This window comes from Meriones unguiculatus, chromosome 12 (assembly GCF_030254825.1).
Source record: "Meriones unguiculatus strain TT.TT164.6M chromosome 12, Bangor_MerUng_6.1, whole genome shotgun sequence".
Lineage (NCBI taxonomy): Eukaryota > Metazoa > Chordata > Mammalia > Rodentia > Muridae > Meriones > Meriones unguiculatus.
The window spans coordinates 92,340,707-92,364,047 of record NC_083360.1 but is presented as its reverse complement, the minus strand read 5'-3'; the positions used below and the strand labels follow the sequence as shown (position 1 = coordinate 92,364,047).

The 23,341-nt window shown below is 37.2% G+C and overlaps 1 protein-coding gene across 1 annotated transcript in view; it reads left to right on the top strand.

Moving 5' to 3' along the window:
• Pnpt1 (polyribonucleotide nucleotidyltransferase 1) overlaps window positions 1-18,122 on the top strand; it is a 31,930-nt gene extending 13,808 nt beyond the window's left edge. The window contains exons 14-28 of the mRNA XM_060365122.1: window positions 1,606-1,676; window positions 2,965-3,001; window positions 3,597-3,663; window positions 3,743-3,832; window positions 5,985-6,038; window positions 9,784-9,890; window positions 10,612-10,683; window positions 10,769-10,832; window positions 11,290-11,373; window positions 11,986-12,069; window positions 13,190-13,296; window positions 13,381-13,436; window positions 15,798-15,876; window positions 16,656-16,703; window positions 17,858-18,122. Of these exons, the coding sequence (XP_060221105.1) occupies window positions 1,606-1,676; window positions 2,965-3,001; window positions 3,597-3,663; window positions 3,743-3,832; window positions 5,985-6,038; window positions 9,784-9,890; window positions 10,612-10,683; window positions 10,769-10,832; window positions 11,290-11,373; window positions 11,986-12,069; window positions 13,190-13,296; window positions 13,381-13,436; window positions 15,798-15,876; window positions 16,656-16,703; window positions 17,858-18,016 (1,179 nt within the window). The 3' untranslated portion in view covers window positions 18,017-18,122. The remainder of the gene's footprint in view (window positions 1-1,605; window positions 1,677-2,964; window positions 3,002-3,596; window positions 3,664-3,742; window positions 3,833-5,984; window positions 6,039-9,783; window positions 9,891-10,611; window positions 10,684-10,768; window positions 10,833-11,289; window positions 11,374-11,985; window positions 12,070-13,189; window positions 13,297-13,380; window positions 13,437-15,797; window positions 15,877-16,655; window positions 16,704-17,857) is intronic.
• Window positions 18,123-23,341: the final 5,219 nt, after the last annotated feature.

The window sequence follows — 23,341 nt, the reverse complement described above, 5'->3', positions numbered from 1 at the left end:
TGAACATCACTCCTTATTTCTAGAGTTACAGAATTAGGTACCTATCGTTTTCTTCTTATTAGCTTTCTAACACTGTTAAATTTAGACAGTTAATATACTTGGAACGTATTCCTGCATATGGTGTATAGTGAAACCAATTCACAAATCATTTATTTTTCCCACTGATTTTATATTAAAGTTTATAAATACCCATTGTTTTGTGTATTTTTCTGGGTCAATATCATTTTCATTATCAAGCCTTTTAGGTACACCTTAATGTCTATGAAGTACATCTTCACTGTTTATATACCCTTCTTTACAAAACTGTTTGAGCTTTTCACATACATTGGTTCCTTCATTTGAATGTTAGAAGTATTTCGATTTCAAATAGTCCTTTTAGAATTACATTAGAATTGCACTGACTTTGAGAAATGGAATTTTGACAGCTTGAATTAGTGCTTACAGTAAATATAGTGCATCTCACCTTGGACTCACTGTGCCTTTCACTGAGACATTAGAGACAGTGAAACATTAGGTGTCCTGGATACTTTTGTCATCTCTTCTCACAGGCCTGCCCTCTAGCTGGAGGGCAAGGTCAGTTTATGCTTAACCTAATGACTAATATTCGAATGTGGGGTTGCTTGCTTTTAAACTCTTTGAGCACTTAGAGATGTTGTGCTGTTTTTTGTTTTTTGTTTGATGTGCTGTGTTTTCTTCTTTTTGTTTTTCTGTGTTTCTCTGTGTAGCCTTTGTTGTCCTGGACTCACTTTGTAGACCGGGCTTGCCTCAAACTCAAAAAGATCTGACTGCCTCTGCCTCCCAGTCTTGTTCTTTATTGTTTCTCTGATGGGACATATTGAAATTATTCCTGTATGTTATGTATTGTTTTTATGTGAGTGCTGTCAAGATGTGTTCTTTATCTTTGGATTTCAGCATATGAGTGAAAGGGGTGGTTTTCTTGGAATATGTCATACTTAGAATCAACAAATATGTCTTTTCATTAAGCCTGAGACGTTTTAGCCATTATTTCTTTCAAATATATTTACCTCTCCTCTGAAATTATAAGTGCGTATGCCAGGCTCTTTCATACTATCGTACAGGGACCTGTGAATATGTTCCCTTCAGATTGAGTGGCGATTTATTTTATGCAGTGACATTGGTTTTAGGAGTCTTCCCCTCTCTCCACCTCAGCACTACTAGTGGGCCATTTGGATTGTTGACGTTCACAGTAAGCTTGATATTTCAGAGTGAATGTCTACTTACTCTAATAACTGCCGTGGATAGCACTGTATATTATGTATTTATATATTACATCTTTCTTTGTAGAAGGGTTAGATAAGTTTTCAGATAGTTTGGGGCTAGGAGTGTAGCTCTGTAGTAAATCACATGCTTAGTGTGCAGGGCCCTCAGTTCAATCCCCAACACACACACACACACACACACACACACACACACGCACACACACCAAACCAAACCAAAGTAAACCAAAAAAAAAAAAAAACCCACAACAACAACAACAATAAAAAACAATTACCAATTGTATAGACTAACAAACTATGTTTCATTTTGGTTTTAACCTCTGTTGTTACTATTTTAAAGCTTAAAGAATAATTTTGTTTTTTTTAGGTACTCTGTACTGTTACATTTGATTCATTAGAATCCAGTATTAAGTCAGATCAAATTATTACAGCTATGAAGTAAGTTAAGTTTTGTTATATTCTGTGTTCTTTCACTAAATAGTCTTTTTGTGTATATCCTAGCACTTTATTCTAATTTCATCATTAGCAAACTCTTAAAGGGCAGTGCTAGTCTTTTTGTTTGTTTGTTGTTTTGAGATAAGGCCTCAGTCTGTAGCCTATGCTGGCCTCAGATTCTTAGCAATCATCCTGCTTTAACCTTATGAGTGGTAGAATTACAGATGCAAGCCACCATAACCACTTTATTATTATTTGAATAGCCTTGTATGGCACACTTCATTTTTCTGTTTACAAGGTCAGAATTGCAGAGGATGCTTTTCTGTTGGTGGACCGTATCTTCCGAATTGTTGGCTTGGAACACATTTGGAAAGCATTTACTCTGTAATGTGATCACATTTAGCTTATGTCCCTAGAAACGGTCCCCAGGAGCAACTTCTCAGATGACCTTGAATAAACTTTGTATTACAAAAGAGAGAGCATCATGCGTGAATTCCCAGGTGCTAAAATAAGCCAGAGGCTATTAATAAAATCTCTATCTAGTCTCAAGTAATATTAACTTTGTGCTCAGAAATATGGGCTCTCTTCCTGTTCCTGCAACTTCAGCAGTAAAACACTGTTCATCTGCTGAAGATAATGTCTCCACCAGTGCCGCTGCATGATGGTCCTGAGCCTTACAGACTTACAGCCTAGCTCTAGCTCATGGTGGGGTTGCTGGCCTCCCCACCTGTTTTTGTTTTTTATGTACATAATAAATCAACAGGTGGAGGCTGGAGATGTATATGGTTCAGTTGGTTAACATTGGTTCAGTCTCTGTCACCGCCTAAATGGGCCATAGCCCACACTTGCAGTCACACACTGAGGAAGAGGCAGGAAGAACAGGAGCCCACGGCTGTCCTTTGACTATACAGAGAATTGAAAGGTAGCCTAAACACAAGAGACCCTGCCTCTATAAAGCAACAACAAAAGACCAATTTGTTTGTTTGAAGGAAAATTGTTTTCCTCTATCAACCTGGAATTCAATTGTAAGTCCCAGCAATAGGAAGGCATCTCTCAGCTACTCTACTCAAGGGGCTGAAGCAGGAACATTACCTAACTGAGGGGTTTGAGACCAACCTGAACAGCATAGTGAGAGAAAAAGAAAAAAAGTCCCATTCATCCTCTGTTCTTCAAGTTTTCTTTTTCCAACCAACTCTTATTAATACTCAGTTGTTTTTCTAAAATCATAATAAATCACCTTTAGTGATTTATGTCCTAATAATGGTTTTAATATCATTCCTTTTTCTTGCAGTGGAGTAAAAGATAAAAATTTCATGCTGCACTATGAGGTAAGATAAATTTTCTCCCCAACATTTTTCTTGTGAAAATATTTTAGGATACAGCAAAATTTTTAAAAGCTGATAGTAAACTTCCATGTGCCCATTCCTTTGGACCTGCCATTAACATCTTACCATGTATCTGTGAAGGCTGATTAGGTTACTTTATTGCTTAGAGAAGAGATTTAGATAAGTAGCTTTCCAGTAAATAACTCCCTGTTCCCAGAACCCATGAGGTAGTTTCGAATCACTGCAGATCCAACACCTTCTTCTGGCCTCCATGGATACCAGGCACACATGTACACAGACATACATACAGGCAAAACACTTATGCAAACAAAATAAAAATAAATCTTTGAATGAGATAAATTTTCATAACCATGTCCTACACTCCAGTCTCCTTACACAATACAAATAGCTAATACATACTTTGTATCTTTTTCAGACACTTTCCAAATAAATAGAAAAGTAAACAGATGGTAGATAGGTAATATAGTCTTTATAACAAAAGTGGGTTTCTCTTGTACTGTAATTTCTTTTATTGTTTTGCTAAGGTATCTGAGGCCATTCCATGTCACTTATGTGTATGTGTATGTTTTGTTTTCAGTTTCCTCCTTATGCAACCAATGAAATTGGCAAAGTTACTGGTATAAACAGAAGAGAACTTGGACATGGTGAGTACAATCCTAAGCTTTTATTGTATTCTTAGAGAGACTTAGTACATTTTGATTATTGTTTTCTATTCTTATTTAGGTGCTCTTGCTGAGAAAGCTTTGTGTCCTGTTATTCCCAAAGATTTTCCTTTTACCATAAGAGTTACATCTGAAGTCCTTGAATCAAATGGTATGATATTTCACTATTTCTTTCCTAGTAGAAAAGACTAGATTCCCTGATACAGTCTTAACTTTTCTTTTTTCTTTTCTTATTTACCTTTATTTTATGTTCATTGGTGTTTTGCCTACATGTATGTCTATTTGAGAATATCAAATCTTAAAATTACAGACAGTTGTGAGCTGCCATGTGGTGCTAGGATTTGAACACAGGTCCTCTGGAAAAGCAGTCAGTGCCTTTAACCACTGAGCCATCTCTCAGCCCCATCTTAACTTTTCTAAGGTTATGCTTTCTAAGGTTATGTTATGTTTACTACTACAGAGTCTCAATCCTGCTGCAGGAGAAAATAAGTTGAATTGTTCGTACCCTTGTCTTGAATCTGTTCTTAGCTACTAAGTTATTTTGAAAGTATTCTAAATCAGAAACTAGTATTTCTCTTTTTTTATGTATTACAGCACATCTAATTTGGATTACTTTTTTTTTTTGCAAACAAGCAACAGAGCAAGTTAAGCTTGGAGAGAGTAGCAGCCAAAACAGATGGATCCATCAAAGAATCCACATATCAGAGATGAATAAGTGGACACCAGGAGAGAAACAGGGTTAAAAGGTCAAAATTAAATAGAATAAATCAGTCCATGCATGTGTCAACTAGGTATTGTCATGAGGCAGAATGGGCACAGAGTTCTGCAGGGTCTAGCAGCCACAGTGCTCACAGATTTTAAGGTAACACCATAAAGTTAGTTCAGAATGTAAACTGAAGATTTTTTTTGTTCTCTACTAATTGGAATTGGAATCCTGTTCCAATGAGAGAGCTAGGGCTCATATATTTGTACCCTATGATTAAAGCAACAGAAATATTGCTAGGCCTTCTGGGGGTTTCTTGGGCTCAGAATCTCTGCAGCAAAGCTGCACAACAGAATTCTTTGTAATAATGGAAACCCAATGAATTACTCAATGGAGAAACTAAACTTATTTCAGTTAATTTAAATTTGAGTAATTACTTGTTGGCTAGTGGCTACTGTATTGTACTGTGTAGCCATGTACTTAGTCACTTAAGAGAGATTGAGTTAAATCTCTTTTTTTTTTTTTTTTTTTTTTTTGTTTATTGCTTACGTATTGTGTGGGTATAGGTATGAGTATAGGGGTTGGGAGTGGCAGAATTTTGTGTACAGACACACAGAGGCCAGAGGAATAATCCAGATACTCTGCTCTATCTCACTCTCTTGTTAGTTTAAAAAAAAAGAAAAAAAAAACGCACCGTCCAATTTTACTAGTAAAGACTCAGGAGCCAGGTAGTAGGGTGAAAACCTGCTAGCTCAGAGAAGCAGAAAAAGCACCAGTTGACTTTCCCACTCAGCTCACATCTCTGAGGGAAAAGCCCAATAGGCGCACTAGCTCAGGTGACAGCCCAGGAGGAAAAGGCAAAAAGTAAAAATAAAATAAAACCCAAGGCCAAAGGCTTGCTAGCTCAAGCCGAAGGAGCCACGTGCTAAAGCTCCCTTTACTTCTCCACGATATTAAACACCCTCAACTCAAAGTCCCTCCTGCTCTTTACTCCCTGTCGGCTGGTTTCTTGCTCTGCCTCTTGACCTAGGGTTAACTTTATTAAATCCTGTGTACAGAGAGCTCGTGGATTAAAGGTGTGCTAGGGCTGGCTGAATCATACCATAATAAACAGAAAGTTCTTGGAGTAAAGCTGTGTGTTAGGGCTCAACCAAACCAAGCAAGAAACAGGGTTTTACAGTTCACAATCTTGGGGTTCACAGTGGGAACAAATATCCTGCAAAACTCTCTACCTTATATTCCTTTGATACAGGGTTTTCTACTGAGCCTGGAATGAGGCTGGTAGCCAAGCAAGTCACAGTGATCCTTCTGTCTCTGCACCTTGTGACACTAGGGGCCCATGTACATCTGGCTATACACCCAGCCTTTTTTTTAATGGGTTCTAGGAATTCAAACTCAGGTTCTCATATTTGCACAAAAAACATTTTTACCCACAGAGTCATCTCCCAGCCTCTTAAGTGATTTTACAAAGAAGGAAGAAAAGACTATTAACAATTTATGTTCAAGTGTAATATGTATATGGAAATAAACAACACTAGCTGTTTTCTACATTTTAAGAAATCAATATATTACAACAGAAGTGGTTCTTCTTTTTCAATAGGGTCATCTTCTATGGCATCTGCATGTGGTGGAAGTTTGGCATTAATGGATGCAGGTAAAAAAAATTATTTCTCAAAACTGTTACTTTACATATATATTTCATTAGTACAGAATATAAAGATTTGTTTAAATTGGATTTAATAAAAGTCAAAAGCAGATTATAGATTACCAACCTAGGCCTGATACAAGGTAATTACAAAGTAGAATATAAGAAATACACTGGTTGAGGTTCTTATTTTTAGCTAAAAGACACTAAATTTTAAAATACACTGAAATTTATATACTTCCCTTTGTGACTCGGTTTACTTTCTCACCTTCCAAACGTGAAGACTTCCAGAACTGATTCCAGTCTATAAAGCAGTTTCAATTTAGTAAACAGAAAGCATTAGAATCCATAAGAAAAGTAACCATATAATCTTTGAGTCAGTTTATACTAGCCATAGAGGGAGTGGCACTCCAAAAGCATGGTCAGGAGTGTAGGAATTCTGTAGAATTCAGTAGAAATACTGAAAGTTGTCTGATGAAATCCCCGAGACTGTGACACTAAGAAAGAAAGAGTTCACATTTTAGACTTTCAAGAGCAGTTTCTGGCAATTGTAATGCTACTCAAAAAGAAAGAGAAAAGGTACCACAAGGCACTACAAAGGATACACAACAATTGCTCTGCTAAGCTTGAACATTTACAACACAAAAATGAAGTATAGAAAGGATGATAAACCAGAGAAAGTGAACCAGTCATGTAAGTATATTTTAATACTACTTAAGCAACATAAAAACTTAAAACAGGCCAAAGTAAAAACGGCCAAAGTAATGACCTTTTCCTAGTTCTAGTCAGTAGAAATATATATATATTACAGTTTTCTACAGTTCGTCTTCATTCATTCATTTTACAAATCTTTACTAAATCAGGCACTAATCTAAGTTCTTGAGCCCAAGTGGTAAGCAAAACAGTCATTTCTCTTCAGAAGTTGCATTTCTCAGCCAAGTCTCATTTTAAAAAAAGCAGCCAGGCTTCATGTTTAATTCTAGTACTTCAGAGATAGAGACAGGCAGATCTCTATGAGTTCAAGGCTAGCCAAGTGATTTAGTAAGATTCTCTCTCAATAGAACCCTGGAAAAGATTAACTGAGATATCACATCTTTAACTGCAAACACTGAGAGAGCAGACTGAAAGTGGGGCTGGTCTGTAGTCCAAAGCCTGCCTCCACGGATACACTTCCTCCAGCAAGATCTAATCACCTCTCCAAGCAGCAGCGCAGTTGAGGACCAAGTGTTCAAATACTGAGCCTATGAAGGACAATCTCATTCTAACCACCTCAATGTCCTAAACATTTTTGGACCCCCAGCTTGGGGGGCTAGAGTGCTGGCACAGAAGTTAAGAGCTTACACTGCTCCTGTAGATAACCTAGGTTTTGGTTCCCAGTTCTTACTTCTTATCACATCAGCTCTGAAGGATCTAATGTCCTCTTCGCCAAGCATAGCACACTCATACACTCAATTTAAATCTTTAAAAATAACAGCTCTCCAGCTTGAGGGGACAACTGAGTGATACAGTGATTGCTGAGCATGCAGAAGTATTTGCCCTAAGCATTCCCATCACCACAACCAACAAATCTAAAAGGTTAGGGAGGACTTAAAGGGGTCTATGTTTTTATTTATTTAAATGGATTCTATTTGATAGAGAACTCCAGGAAACACTTTGTCTAAGCAGATGCAGGCCTTGGCCAAGAAATCCAGGTGGAAGGACAAGGCAGTTAAGTTGCCATTCTGGAGCTAGTTAAGAGAAATTGGATTTAGTCCCAGTACCCACTTGGTGGCTTACAACCTCTGTAACTCTAGTTCAGGGAATCCATTGCCCTCTTCTGACATCCACAGGCAACAGACACACACCTAATAAACTGACATACATTCAGGCAAAACACTTATAAATATAAATGTAAAGTAAATTTTTAAAAAGGCATCATTATAATGGTAGTTTAAGCCAGAGATATAGATAAGACAGATTAGAATAAAAGTAGTTAAGATCAAACTTGAAGAAGAAGAGAAAAAGAATTTTATCAAAACTTGAAGAAATGCCTTTCTAAGCAAAATGCAGGAACCATGGTTTCATAAATATAAAAATTCTATCCAGGAAAAAAATCAGTATTATTAAACAAGCTAGACAACAACATAGCTTAATTTAATAACAATCTACGACTCATAATGAAAGAGTTCCTGTTGTAATATTACAAGAGGAAAAAAAAGGTCTTCAAAAGAGTTCATATACATGAGAACCAAAGACAAGAAGTAAAAATAAATTCTGCCATGTTTACACATACATAAAAAAAAATCAAGTTTCAAAAAATTATTTTTATCTTTTAGCAAAGATAAAAAAAGGTTTAATGGGAATTATCAAGAAAGCTGGACATGGTGGTATACAGCTGTTAGCTCAGTACTTGGGGGGTTAGAGGCAGGATGAATGAGAGTTCAAAACCAACCTTGAAATTCTAGGCCATCCTGGGCCACATCACATGTCAGAACCTGTTTCAGACACATAAACCCACACACGCACATGAGGAAATGGGGGGAGGGGAGAAACAAACTCCTGCATCATTATACATGACATGAAAAGTACATATCTTTGGAAGGTAGCTTGACAGTTTGAGCAAGTATAAATACCCATGCCTTTAACTAAGCACCTCTATTTATGGTGTATCAGATTGGATGGTTCAGTGCAGTATGTAGAGGCCTGATAACCTAAGTTTGATCCCAGAATTGTAGAGTGGCAGGAAATAACAGATTCCAGAGTTGTCCTCTGACCTCCACATATGGCACATATTTGTCTACATTTAAATACACAAAGTTTAAAAAATTTTAAGTGTTGTTTTAGTTGGGAATGGTATAGCACACCTTTAATTCCAGCGTTTGTGAGGCAGAGAGAGACAGATCTCTGTGAGTCAGGCCAGTCAAAACTATACAGTAAAATTCTGTCTCAATTTAAAAATTGTTTAATATATGGTAGCCTTATTATGGTAGTGCATGCCTGTGACGTAGCACTCAAGAAACGAAGGCAGGAACCTGCTACCCAGCTACACAGTAAAAGCTTACTGCAAAATAGCAAGGAAAACATGGGTATGTACTTTTTGTGTTTATTAATGACATTTATGGGGATTAGTATGCTGTAGGTACGAGTTAATGCATATATAACATGTTTCTTTCAAATAAGAATTTAAAGAATTTTTTTTTTTTTTACATTTATAGTTGTATACAGACATTTCCTAAAAGACCATGGTGAGGCGAACTAAAAGGTTCAGGCTTAGGAAATTTAACAAACATAGGGTTAGAAAACGGAACCAAAAGCAAAATAGTAGAGTATAGATAAGAGTTTTCTCTCTTAGGGGTTGGCCAAGTATAATTATTACCTGTGGCTTTACACTTACTACGTTTTTATTTACATTATTTATAACTTGGGAATTTACATTATAAGAGAATCAAAGGAACTGAACTGGGGACTTTTTAACTCAATGATTTAAATATGATGAGATGATTTAAATATGATGAGATGATTATCTCATTAAAATAATATCAACAAAGCCAGGTACAATGATGCACGCCTGTAATCCCAGCACTCAGGGAGGCAGAGGCAGGTGAATCTCGGTGAATCTGAGTCCGGCCTGGTCTACAGAGCAAGTCCAGGACAGCCAAGGCTACACTGAGAAACCCTGTCTCAAAAAACAAAAACAAACCAAGAAAGTTAACAAAATTTCAGCATGTTTTATATATACTACATGAATTATACACAAACCTTTTTGTTGTTATAGGGGTCCCAATTTCATCTGCTGTTGCAGGCGTAGCAGTGGGATTGGTTACCAAAAACAATCCAGAGAAAGGTGAAATAGAAGATTATCGTCTGCTCACAGATATTCTGGCAAGTATATTCCCAGTTTGAAATATTTACAAGTAGATCTAAAAGTACATGCTTAGACCAGGCATGGTAGCACACACCTGTATTACTAGTTTTAGTCTAACCTAAACTGCATAGCAAATTCCAGGACAATTTGGGCCCATGTGATGAGACCCTGTCAAAAAAAAAAAAAAGACGTACAGAAGCCTAGAACAGTGTTATCATCTGTGGGTCATGACCCTTTTCATGGGATTGAATGTCCCGAGGGGTCACCTAAGACCATCAGAAAACAGATGTTTATATTATGATTTATAACAAGCAAAAATTCAACCATGAAGCATCAATGAAAATTTTATGCTTGGGGGCTGCACAACATGAAAAACTGTATTAAAGGATCCTGGCCTTAGGAAAGTTGAGAACCGCTGCTCTAGAGGGACAGGCGTACTTCCGGATAGAGCCGTGTTTATTTCCTGTTTGCGTGGATGTAAAGATGTGTACTACTGTATACTTCTCTGGGATGACTCCCTTAGAGATAATTCTAAGTTAATTCTCATGTAGTTTAGAAACAGCATTAGCAGAGAGTGTTACCTCCAGTGACAGCACCAAGCAGGAGAGGTGGCTCTTTGCATGTGGCGTTAGAGGACACAGCTTACTTCAGAGCTGGGACTTGACGTTCTTTTACCGTGACTATGGAGGAATTTTGGCTTTGTGTAAAACTTTACTATAATTTCTTACATTGTTGAAGGGAATTGAAGATTATAATGGTGACATGGACTTCAAAATAGCCGGTACAAATAAGGGAATAACTGCATTACAGGTATTTTTGAAACCAGCTTGTTTAATCTTTTAAATATTTACATAATGTTATGGGCCACTATTTATTTTTGGCTGTTCTATATTAGGCTGATATTAAATTACCTGGAATACCAATTAAAATTGTAATGGAAGCCATTCAACAAGCCTCAGGTAAATCAAGGTGCTTTACTTATTCTCCTTTTAGTTCTGTCTAATTTGTTTATGTGGCCTATAATTCCCACTCAACGTACTATAAAATGTTGCTTTCAAAACTGAGTGTAGCTGACTGGCAGAATGTTTGCCTGTGATGTATAAGGAATTGGATCAGATCTCCAACACCATTAAAATTGGAAGAGTTGGGGCAACATAAGTTAACATGATCAAGTATTAATTATTTATCACATTGAATACCCAAGTGAAAGAACAATGCAACTTTAATTTTTACAAAATAAACAACTTTCAGAGTTCGAAGTCTGGAAAAGTGAGTGAGGAACAAAGTGGCTTTGTAAGATAACTGGAGTATGAAGGACTCTCATAGTGAGATGGTTTGGATTGTATACCAGTGAGACTAGTTCAGATTATACCTGCTTGATGGGGTTAGTTTTTATTCTGTTGCTTTTTCTCCTAGTGGCAAAGAAGGAGATACTACAGATCATGAACAAAACAATTTCAAAACCTCGAATATCTAGAAAAGAAAATGGACCAGTTGTAGGTAAGACATTAAAAGTGTTACTGATAAAACTTGATGTCTTTAAACATTTTTCTCTTAACAAAATAAGAATATTATAATACTTTGATTGCTAAATACCTTCAAAGAAAACTATTATCATTATTCATTATGTGTAGATGTGGGTGGGGTATGCACATGCTACAATATTTTTGGCATTCAGGCCAGCCTGTAGAAATAGACTCTCTCCCATGAGTCCTGAGGTTGAACTCAGGTTATTAGGCCTGGCAGCATGTGCCTTTACTAACCCAGCCATCTTACTAGCCTTAGAAAAAAGATTTTAAATTTTCTTTCTATAAAAGAATGGAAAAGAACAGATATATTTACTCAGAGTTAAACATTACATTATGTATACATGTATCAAAAATCACAGTACATAAAATCTATGTGTTCTTATATATCATCTTAAAAATAAATTTGTTTATATTGAAAGAAAACCACATGTTAAGTTTGAGAATATTAATCTTGTATATTTTTCGGTAATTTTAATCACAACAAATTTCTTCTATTTCATAAAGAAAGACTTGTATGTATGTTTAGGTTCGTATATCTTTGGCTTCTTTACATACTTGTCTACCTGTCTTCATTGCATTTCAGAAACAGTTAAGGTTCCATTATCAAAAAGAGCAAAATTTGTTGGACCTGGTGGATATCACTTAAAAAAACTTCAGGCTGAAACAGGTAAGGGTTATATATAGTTTGAGGGTATTATTAAATGGCAAACCATGTAAGTTTGCTATTTCATCTCTGTGTTACTCCAAAAATGGTATTTGAAAGGCTGAGAAGAAGCAGAAGAAAAGTGTACATATATTTACTATGAGTTTTCTGTGGGACTTTTTTCTAAGTCAACAAGCCTTAATCCTATATTCAAGAAGGATAAAGCAGCATGTGGTGGGTCATGTCCGTGGTCCTGGTATTTTGACAGTAGCTTGAAGGACAAATTAGCAAGACCCTGTCTCAGAGAAAAGAGAAAGGATGACAAAAAAATCATCATACTTTCACATTTAAAACTGAACATTCCCAAATAATTTTTAGTTTTTCACTTGAAAAAGTTATTAAGTATTCTTACCTCTACTGCTTAGATTTAGTTTCATTTAGGCTCTTTTGTTTAAAGAGGCCTATGTGCAGAGGCCAGATGTGGTGATACACACCCTCAGTCCTAACATTCAGGGGCAGAGGCAGGTGAATCTCTGAGTTGAAGGCTAGGCTGAGTTCCAAGATAGGCAGCCAAGGCTACAACTGAGATTTTGTCTCCGAAAAAGAAAAAAGGAATATATGCAGAAATTACGTTTTAATTTGTTTCTTCTAGAAGCAGTGTTTCGATGGCTTAATAGTTATTTTAAGCTTGCTAAAGGACAAGCAGAATTGCTTTAACCAGTGCTAAGAGAAACTGACATGATTTACATATTCATTCTAAAGGATGACAATAATAAAACATGATGATGAAAGTATTCTAGTATTTCTAGTCATAATTAAAGAGCAAAACAAAAACCCTAAAAGTTAGCCTTGCTGCTAGGACATGGTTCACCGTTATATCCATAGGGCCTAGTAAATGCCAGGTGCCTGGCAGGAGAGCAGTGCATTATGCTTCATATCCCTGCAGTCATTAGGCACGCAGGGACACCAATCCAGCTGCATGAGGTCTTCCCCCTCTCCACACTCCCCATTCTTGTGTAGCCTTGGCTGTCCTAGGCCTCCCTGGGTGCTGGGGTTACAGGCACGTGCCTGGCTGAACTTGTTAATTTGTTACCTCTTTTGTGTTCTTCCCACCCCTCATCATGATACTGGGTTTATTCTAAAGGTGTCACAATTAGTCAGGTTGATGAAGAAACCTTCTCCATATTTGCACCAACACCTACTGCAATGCATGAGGCAAGAGACTTCATTACTGAACTTTGCAGAGATGATGTAAGTAGACATCTTATGATAGCTTTTGCCTATTTTTTTTCCTGTTATCTTTATGAACCTAATGGTTTATTTTATACTTAACAGCAAGAGCAACAATTAGAATTTGGAGCAGTTTATACCGCTACAATAACTGAAATCAGGTAATTACAAGTAAACAGTGGATTCACTTTTAAAAGATTTTTACAGCAAGCCAGATTCACTGACTATTTAGATATTTGTCAATAACTGTGAGTGAGAGAGAGCAGAGAGAGAGAATGAATATGTGTATATGATAAGGTCTCCAGCCCAGACCGGTCTAAGTCAATATGTAGCTGAGAATGACTGGACTGTTTTTTCTCTTTATTCTGGATGTTTTGCCTACATGTTTGTCTACCAACCATGCAGTGCCTGAAGAGACGAGAAGGGGATGTTGAATCCTCTGGGACTGGAGCTAGACAGTTGTGAGCTACCAGGCGGGTGCTAGGAATTGAACCTGAGTTCTCCGGAAGTCCAGGAAGTGCACTAAAACCCTGAACTGTGCCTCCAGCCGCACTCCCTTTTAGTGTTTTGTTGTGTTTATTATTTGTTCTATATATATATGGGTGTTTGTTTGCATGTATGTCTTGCACCATTTGTGTCTGGTGTGTAGTGAGTGCATACAGAGGCCAGAGGAGGGCATCAGAGTCCCTTGAACTAGAGTTACAGATGGATATGACCAGCCATGGGGGTGCTGAGACTCAAACCCAGGTCCTCTGGAAAGGCAGCCAATGTACTATTAATTGCTCAGCCATCTCTCCAACGGACTCAGTAAATTTCTGATCCTCCTACTTCCACCTTTGGAATGCTGGGAGGTGGTGTGCACTACCGTGATGTATTTTTGTTGTGTTTGGCTCAAACCCTGGGCCTTGGGTACAAGTGCTGTACCAGTTGAGGTACATCCTAGCCCCATGTAATCCCTTTTTCTTTAAGCTAATTTTTTTTTTCTGTGCCACTGTGTATGTTTTCAATAAATGGTTCTATGATTATATTAGATCCTTTGGCAGAATTTTTTTTCTTAAACCAAATTTCCTACCATCTTTTACTTTCAAACCACATTTGCTTACCAATTTAAATTTCACCCAAAACAGTAAACCTAAAACCTACAGATGAGTATCTCCTTTTCATCGTTACTGTTTGATATTGTTTGATATTTGATTAACACACATCCTCAAGTCAGTTTCAACCTCAAAGTATTTTTGCCAACTGAAATTATCTCAAAATGCCATTTTGGGAGTGAAGGGGAGATTGGGATAATCTGATTAACATTATAGGTGAAAAATAAACAATACAGTTGTACAGTTGATTGCTTTCAGACTTGAGAAAAAAAAAAGAGAACTTCGCACAACCATCTATATGCAATGCACTTGCAGATCTGATACCTCTTCCGCCTGCACAGGCACTAGGCATGCATGTGGTATGCAGACATATGTTGGCATACTTTTTAAAAGCTCTTTTATTTACATTTCTTTCATCTTTTTCTCCCTACTCCACCCAACCCCTTCCAACACCCCAACGCCAGGTAGGAAAGAAAAAGGGTTAGTGGCAGAGGGGATACAGTTCTTAGCTGCTTCCTGTTGGTCAGGGTCGTCGACTTCTTTGGAGCCAGTCCAACCTTCATTTCAGGAAAGCTCCAACAGCAACCAGGAGCAGCTTTCTTTTTTCTCAGCGTTCCACACTCTGGGCTCTGGCATTTATTCTCTCTCCAGAGTCCTCAGATTTAAACTATCTATAGCTGGCAAAGAGCTCCTCTCAAGAGCCCACACAAATCAAGTAGTCTGCTGCTGTGGATCATCTGAATCAGTCCTACATCCCATACCTGGGACCAAACTAAAACATGTTTATAGCCACAACAGATACACAGATATACATAGTCAAAACATTCACACATAAAATAAAATACATCTAAAATAATTAAATTTTATATTCTTTAGAGAAATATATTCTAAAAACTTATCTTACTTGGTCATTTAATTCACAAATATTTAAATATTTTCTATTGAAAAAATGTATTTGGATTTAGGATAAATGGCTTATTATTAGAATTCTTATTAATTATGTATGAGGTCCTGGGTTCAAATCCCAAGCACTATAAAAGACGGGTAAAGGAGAGACAGAGAGACAATGGGGAGAGATGAGAGAAGTATATTGTTACATAGTCATAATTTTTATAATCATGAGAATATAATCTAGAAACCAGACATGGTGGCATGTACCTTTATTCCTAGCACTTATAAGCCAGAGTAGATGCATCTCTGGGGTCAGCCTGGTCAACACAGCAAATTGCAGGACTATACAGAGACACCTTGTCTCCAAAAAAAGAAGAAAACATATTTTTCATATATATGTGTGTGTGTGTGTGTGTGTGTGTATGGTCTGGGATATATGTGGTCTGGGATTTGTTTGGCACTCTTCTTCTATAAAAGCATAGGTTCTATTTGTCAGTGCATACTTATTGTTTTAACCAAGCTGCTGTCTTTTCCTAGAGACACTGGAGTAATGGTAAAACTGTATCCAAACATGACTGCTGTGCTACTTCATAACTCACAACTTGACCATCGAAAGGTAAAAGGACAGACAGAATTGTATGTGTGGTGAAGTGTACAGAGTGGGTAGATGTGTGTCTGGATGGAGGCCAGAGGAAGGTATCAGGCATCCTCTGGGACTCCCTACCTTATTCCCTTGACACTTACTCTCTCACAACCTGCAGTTTGCCATTTCTCATCTAGGCTGGTGGCCAGCAAGCTCCAAAAAAATTTCCTTCTGTACATTCCCCACACAGGCACATAAACAATGTTCTTGGCTTTTTATACAGATGCTAGGGATTTGAACTCAGGTCCTCATTTTTGTGCAACAAGTGTTCTTATCATCTGAGGTGTCTTCCCAGCACAGATTTATTTTGTTAAAAATAGTACTGAAATTACCTGAATTGTTGAGAATTGTATATTTTGCCTACGAATAGTTTAAGTACAAAGAATATACAAAATGCTTTCACCTAGATTCACCAGCCACTAACGTTTGCAATGTAGTTTGAATAGTCTTACAATGCTTTAGTTATTCATATGAAAAGACATTCTTAACCTACTGAGTGAGCTGCTTTCCTAAGCCCATGTTTATCAAGGCACACTAAATAGACATTTGAAGGGCTACATATTGAAGCTGTCACAGTTATCAGTAACAAAGAGTTTTATGTGGTTTTCATTTTCTTCTGACTACTTTTATGTTGTTTTTGATTTTGGTAGTTAATAGATTTCATTAGAAAAACATACCTGTTCACTTGGGGAAAGATGTTTACATCTGTGGTTATTAGAAATTACATGTAACTAATTAACTTTTTTTTCCAGATTAAACATCCCACTGCCCTAGGATTAGAAGTTGGCCAAGAAATTCAGGTATCTGTGTTTAATGTATTATCTCCAAAGGTGTAATATGCTTCAAGTTCCAATCAGCATTTTTGAAAGTATAGAACACCTCTAACTTGTATTTCTGCACAGTGACTCTTTTGTGAGGGTGGCTAAACCAGATCTGCTGAGTAAGAATTTCAAGTAAGACCCTTTTCCTTGAGATCACACTTCAGCTCAAGAAAATCCACCTCTAGAGCTGTGCAGACTGTCATTTAGAGACAGACTTGATAACGTGGTTGAAAACTGTGCCATCTTTGAGACTTTTGACTTGACAGTGAGTGCTTTTGAGCTTACTATAAAGGCAAAGTCTCTGGGCTCTGATAGTAAAACTGGCCCTGTCCTGTAGTCCTCGGTCAGTGAGCAGAAGTTGTTGCTGCTAATCCAGGTGTGCTGATTGCACCACATTCTGTTCCACTTATACCTGAGTGACTAAGGCCACAAGTTTACTTCTATCTGTGCTCCTGTTGCTTAAAGTGGCTCCGGGGAAAAGCGAGACTCAAGACAGCATACCTCCATATACTATTTTTTTTTTTTTTTACATCAAAGGGGACTTGAAACCTGCTGCATTTCCCGTTCTTTGCAGTGTCCAAGGAAAAATATACTCCAGTATCCCTGAGACATAAAGAATGGTGTATACTCTAATATAATGGTCCCTGAGTCATAGAGTTCTAAGCACTGTATAGAATTTGTAGAGCTGGGTTTAGAAAGCCTTTATCTGAACCATAACTGTGACTTTAGTCTTACAGTATAGGGACCTAGTGACAATTAAAAGGCACAATTAGTTTACCTGAAGACACTTTTTTTTTTTCCTGCTTGGTTGGTTGTTTGGTTTTAGGTTTTCTTTAGACAAGATCTGTAGCCAAGCTGGAACTCATTGTTTAGTAGCTCAGGCTGTCCTCAAATTCAAGCATGCCTCCTGCCACCAAGTGCTGAAATTCTAAGAACAGGACAGTATGCCTGGATTCTTTTTGTTTTTTTTTTTTTTTATAACAGCTACTTAACCAGATTATATTTACTGGGTGTATCTCTACATATTACTGAGCTGTCCTTTCATTATACACTTCCTTCCTATTTGGACAATGGAAATTTAAATGTCTTTGAAATTACATGTCAACTTTAAAGTGAATCTTTCTTTAACACAGGTCAAATATTTTGGCCGTGATCCAGCTGATGGAAGAATGAGGCTATCTCGTAAAGTACTTCAATCTCCAGCTACAACTGCTGTCAGAACTCTGAATGATAGAAGTAGCATTGTAATGGGAGAGCCTGTTTCACAGTCATCATCTAACTCCTCCCCTTGACTCTTTTGAAATGGTGTTCGGTGGTGATATTCTGTGGGACTGTTTTAATAATACTATTTACTGTGTAGATTTATATATAATTTAAATATAATTATTTGTATTAAAATGCTCATTTCATGTGCCTTTTTTATTTCAAGGGTAGCATATATTTGCTTACTCTTATTTAGATTTTAAATATTATTAAAAGCTATTTTTGTATCTTAGGAAAGATTACCTTTTTGTTCCTGTAATTATGAACTACTGATAAATAATAGAGCAGTTACTCTTTCCTAATGATCTTTTCTTATACCTTCCTTTTCTTCATATATAGTAATGTCCATTCTCCCAGAGTTCACCTTATGGCTCACCTCTGCTCAACAACTGTGCTTGCCTACTACTATTTTAAACACTGGAACTTGCCATTTTGAAAGCCAGAACCTACTTCTTCAGAGCAAGCACGCATTTAACTGGCATTGAGGGAGCTGGTTTGATTCAGTTTTTAATGATAAGTGTTTCAAGTGTGTCACAAAACCATAAATATAGTGGGATGAGTCCTATAAATGCAATTAAGATTCTTAATTAATAGGTAATTTCTTAACTACCTATCATAAAGATTATGCACTCATGTAGTAGTTTTGGTTTCTTTTAGTCATATTATGTTAATGTTTTTGTTTTAATACCAACAGTGAGATATGGGGCTGCTTTTAGTTTGTCCACAGCTGATAACTGCCTCATAGAGGGGCGTGGTCTTTGCCATGGTCTTTGTTAGTTTAACTCTGAGGACTCAGGAGAAAGGCTTTGAAAGGATTACTTTTCTGAGAAGACTGCTGCTGCATCTGCCAGTTTGCTGGACTGCTGGATATCCTGACTATGAGATTGGTACGGCCTCAAAGAGCCCAACCAACGACCCTAATAAGCAGAAACTAAAGAGGTCTACATCTCCTCTCCCTTCTAACTTTCTTTCTCTCCTACCTGGGGTCAAGGGTTTGGGAGGCATAAGGAACCTCAAATAAAAGTTTTAAAAAGTAGCACCTATACACTCATCAGGTCAAACTAGGTCATTCTTTTTATGTATATAATTGGCAGTGTGTGGATATTCTTGGTGTAAGAGCTGGAGGAATCAATTGGTATAGAAATTATTGATGTAATTTCTAGAAATAACTGTGAAGTTCATTGTTTAGATTTTGTTTGTGGTTTTTGTTGTGTGTGTGTGTGTGTGTGTGTGTGTTTGAGACAGGGTCCCTAGAACTCATTAGATCAGGCTGAAATTTAACTGAGGTTGTCCTGTCTGACACCAAAGTGCTACAATTAAAGGAGTGTGCCACCATACCCAGCTAACTTCTATAATTTAAAATATGCTATTAGTCCACAAAAAAATAACACATAATTTAATTTTAATCCTTTTATAAATCTTATAAAAATATATGTGAATTGTTGACTCGGGATTGATTCATAAGATATTAAGTATATATTTGTCCAAGCCAAAGATTTTTAAGTACGTTTATACTTAAGTAAACAATCATTATTCTTCGTAAATTAGCATAATAGATAGTATATTAAATATAGAAATCTAATGATCAATACTGTTATTTAGTAATAGTGACTGCCATAATCCTTAGCTTAAGGAACAATAAACCTTTAGTGGTAGGATTTCAAAATTATAATTTGGTTTTCTTAAATTTGCTCTTATTTTTCAAAGGAACTCTAAACTGTTAATAATTTGGAAAAAACAAAGCCAGTTTTTGGAATTCCAGAGAAATGCCACTGAATTAATTGGACAGCACCAACAGCAGAAGCACCCTCACTTCTGCTTAAACCAGGAGCCTTCCATTCGTGTTAGACCTTCTGTTCATTTTTATTCAAATCATGGTAGTTTTCCATAATTTCTAAGTATTTAAACTGGAACTGTCACATGCCAAAAACTAAGTTAAGGTACTTGCAAGTTGTTCCTTTATAACTATTGCTTTGACATACCGTAAATTATTGCTGTTTTTTTTTTTTTAACATTTATTTTGTGCACTTACATGCCATTGTGCATGTGTAGGAATAGGAATCAGGATAACTTGTAGGAGTTGGTTCTCTTCTTCACTATGTGGGTTCCAGGAAACAAACTCAGGTCTTCAGACTTGACAGCAAGCACCTTTATTTTACTTGCTGAGCCATCTTACTGGCTCAAATTATGGGTTTTATGCCATTTTTTTTCTCTTCCAAAACATCTTAAATTTCTTCTAAGAAAGAAACACACATCAACAGTTGACCTGCTTAGCCTAGCCAAACAGTGAATTCATTCATTTACTGTGGATTAAGCACTGTGACATGTACAGCAATGACAGCAAGCAGAGCTAAAGTTCCAACATGCTTACATTCTACTTGAAGAAAACTGACAGTAATCAAGTACATAACAAGATGTAGTGGCAGGTGCTTTAAATTAGAAAGGCATTTGGGTAAGGGGTAAGAGTGATCTATCCAAGTTAGAGGTCTCTACTGCTTCAATATAAACCATGAACAAAATCAAAATTGGGAGAAAAGGATTTGCTTACTGGCTTGCTCAGCCTTTTTTATACCACCCAGGACTTATCACTCAGGAGTAGTACTACTGCCAGTTAACTGGGCCCTCGCAAATCAAGTATTAATCAGTAAAATGCCTGGCAGACTTGCCCATAGGCCAGTAAGATGGAAGCATTTCCTCACTTGAAGACAATGATGCTGGCTTAAGTTGACCAAAAAAAAATTCCAACCAGGACAAGTGGTAAGTTAATAGATTATATTTTTAAAGAGATGTGAATGCATTAGAGGAAGGACATAAAAAGACATTTGAAAAAGAAAATTTCAAGTAGAGGTCTTCATTTTCATTTGGTATTCTATGTCCAGAAGCAAAAGTAAACAGTTCATTTTGTAAAACAATTTTATGTGGTTTAATCTTTTGCTTCATGTGAATAGATGAGCTGGGGCATCTGGGTAGGGGGGCTCCCCTATTTGGAATAGGGGAGAGGGGCTGCGGGAGGGAGGGTGGGACAGGGAGGACAGGACCAAGATGTACACTGAATTAATATTAAAAAATTATATAACCTGATAGACTATAGAGTCAGAGGGAAGGAGAGAACCTCCCCTATCACTGGATTGGGGGAGGGCATAGGAGATGAGGAGGAGGGGGGGCTAGGAGGGTACGAGGGAGGACTGCAGCCGTGACACAAGGTGAATAAACTAGTAAGAGTTGTAAAGAAAAAAATTAAAAAATAATATAAAGTGGAGATAGCAGGTAATTTTTCAAACCATTTAATTAGGCAAGCATCTGCTTATTTCTAAGGAAACAGAATCATGAACAGTTTAATGGGCATTGATAAATGCTTCTCATGAAAATTGACAACAGGCTGGCAGGCAGTAGAAATGGGAAAGGAAATATAAAGACCAGCATAAGTTACAGTGAAAATGTGTCATGGCGAAGTCCCATACCCTGTATTTAACTGACAGAAAGACTCAGTAGTCAAGAAAAGTACTTTATACTTGATTATGGTATCTCATGGGTGGATAGAATATAGAGTTGAAAGAGGAAAAAGCAGTTACACTGCTGAGGTTACCCTCGGGGTTGTGGATATAATAGGATCTGATATCAGTGGCAATCTTGCCAAATATGAGTGAAATCATCAACCAACATAAAGATGACTGTCACAGAAAGCAGTTGGAGACTACTGTATGATCCCCCCAGAGAGAGAGGGGCTATCTACAAAAACGTATTTTATCCAAGTCAAGCTCATCACAAGTGAATTTATTGGGGCTGCGTACAGAATGGACAACAGACATGAAGCTAACCCAAAAGAAATTCCCACCTCGGAGGAAATTCCCACCTCAGAGGTTTTTGTGACCCTCTCCTTCTCAGTTGCAAAATGTTAATAGGCCCTGAATTCAGTCCATAGCAAAACACAATACACCAAACAAAAATAAAAAACTGAGCATAGTGTTAGAGTATGTTGTGCTTTCCTTTGGAAACTTACTGTTTAGCATAGTCACTAATGTAAAAAGTTGAGAGGCTCTCTTAACAAAAGGGTCTTGCAATGTAGCCATGACTTCCTGGACTCCCTATAAAACAGGCTGACCCAGCTTGAAGCTATCTTTCTGCCTTTACCTCCCAAATGTTGAAGTTGCTTACATACATCATGGCTCTGATATTTTTGTTTGTTTTTTTAAAGTTATGTTAGGGACCAATAAGATGGCTGAGCAGATAAAGGCACTTGCCACCAAGACTGACAACCTAAATTCAATCCCTACAGTTACATGATGAAAGGGAAGAACGGATTCTCCCAAGTTGTCCTCTGGTCTCATGCATACTGGCAAGTGAGTGCAGAAATGCACAATAAATGTATTTTTTTTTTAATGTGGGCCAGCAAGATGCTTCTGTGCCAAAGACACAATAGACACTTGATACCAAGCCTGAGTTTGATCCAACAGACCACATAGTATAAGAAGAGTACTAACTCATAAATCCTGATCACCACATGTGCACATGTATATGCACTCACACTAAATGAGCAAACATGTATTTCTAATTAGTCGTAACAGAGCTCAATCCCCAGAATACAATAAAAAAGCTAAACATGGTGGCTTGCACTTATAATCCCAACACTAGGGAGATGGAGACAAGTGGAACTAGGGGCTTACCAGACAGCCAACCTAGCCATACCTGAAAATGCCAAGCCATTGAAGAGATCCTGTCACAAACTAAATGACACCTGCGGTTTACTTGTAGAGTGTGTGTACATGCATGTACGTACACACACACAGTCATTTTACACCAGCGATGAGAGTTAGTCATAGTGACAGACCCCTTAGGAGGCTAAAGCAGGAGAACCTCTTGAACCCAGTCTGGCTAACAGTAAGACCCTAATCTTTTTTTTGGGGGGGAGGGGCGGGTAGGGAAACTGGAAAAAAAAAAGTGAAGCTTTCCAAGTGGAATTTGAATTGCTTCTTATTATAGAGAGGTCAATATGTGAGCTGGCTTTAAGGGATGATGACAAAAGGAAGAGGCAGACTGCTGATTAGAAGCAGTTTCACAGGTAACTGAAGAGAGAGTCCACAATAAAGTAGTTTAGAATTAAGACTGAACTTTAACCTGTATGTGCTGGGAGCACTGAAAAACACATTTTTTAATTGGGGCTATAAAATTACCATAATTCCCAAGAACTCATAAACTAGAAGACAATGCTAAAAAATAAAAATCACAAAATGTATAGATAATTATAAAATATAAAAATTATAACAAAATACTGAGGGGGAAAACACCAATTGCCAAAGAAGTGATTTACAAAATTCAATGTATATAATGTCCTTAATTTGGCAAATATTGATCAA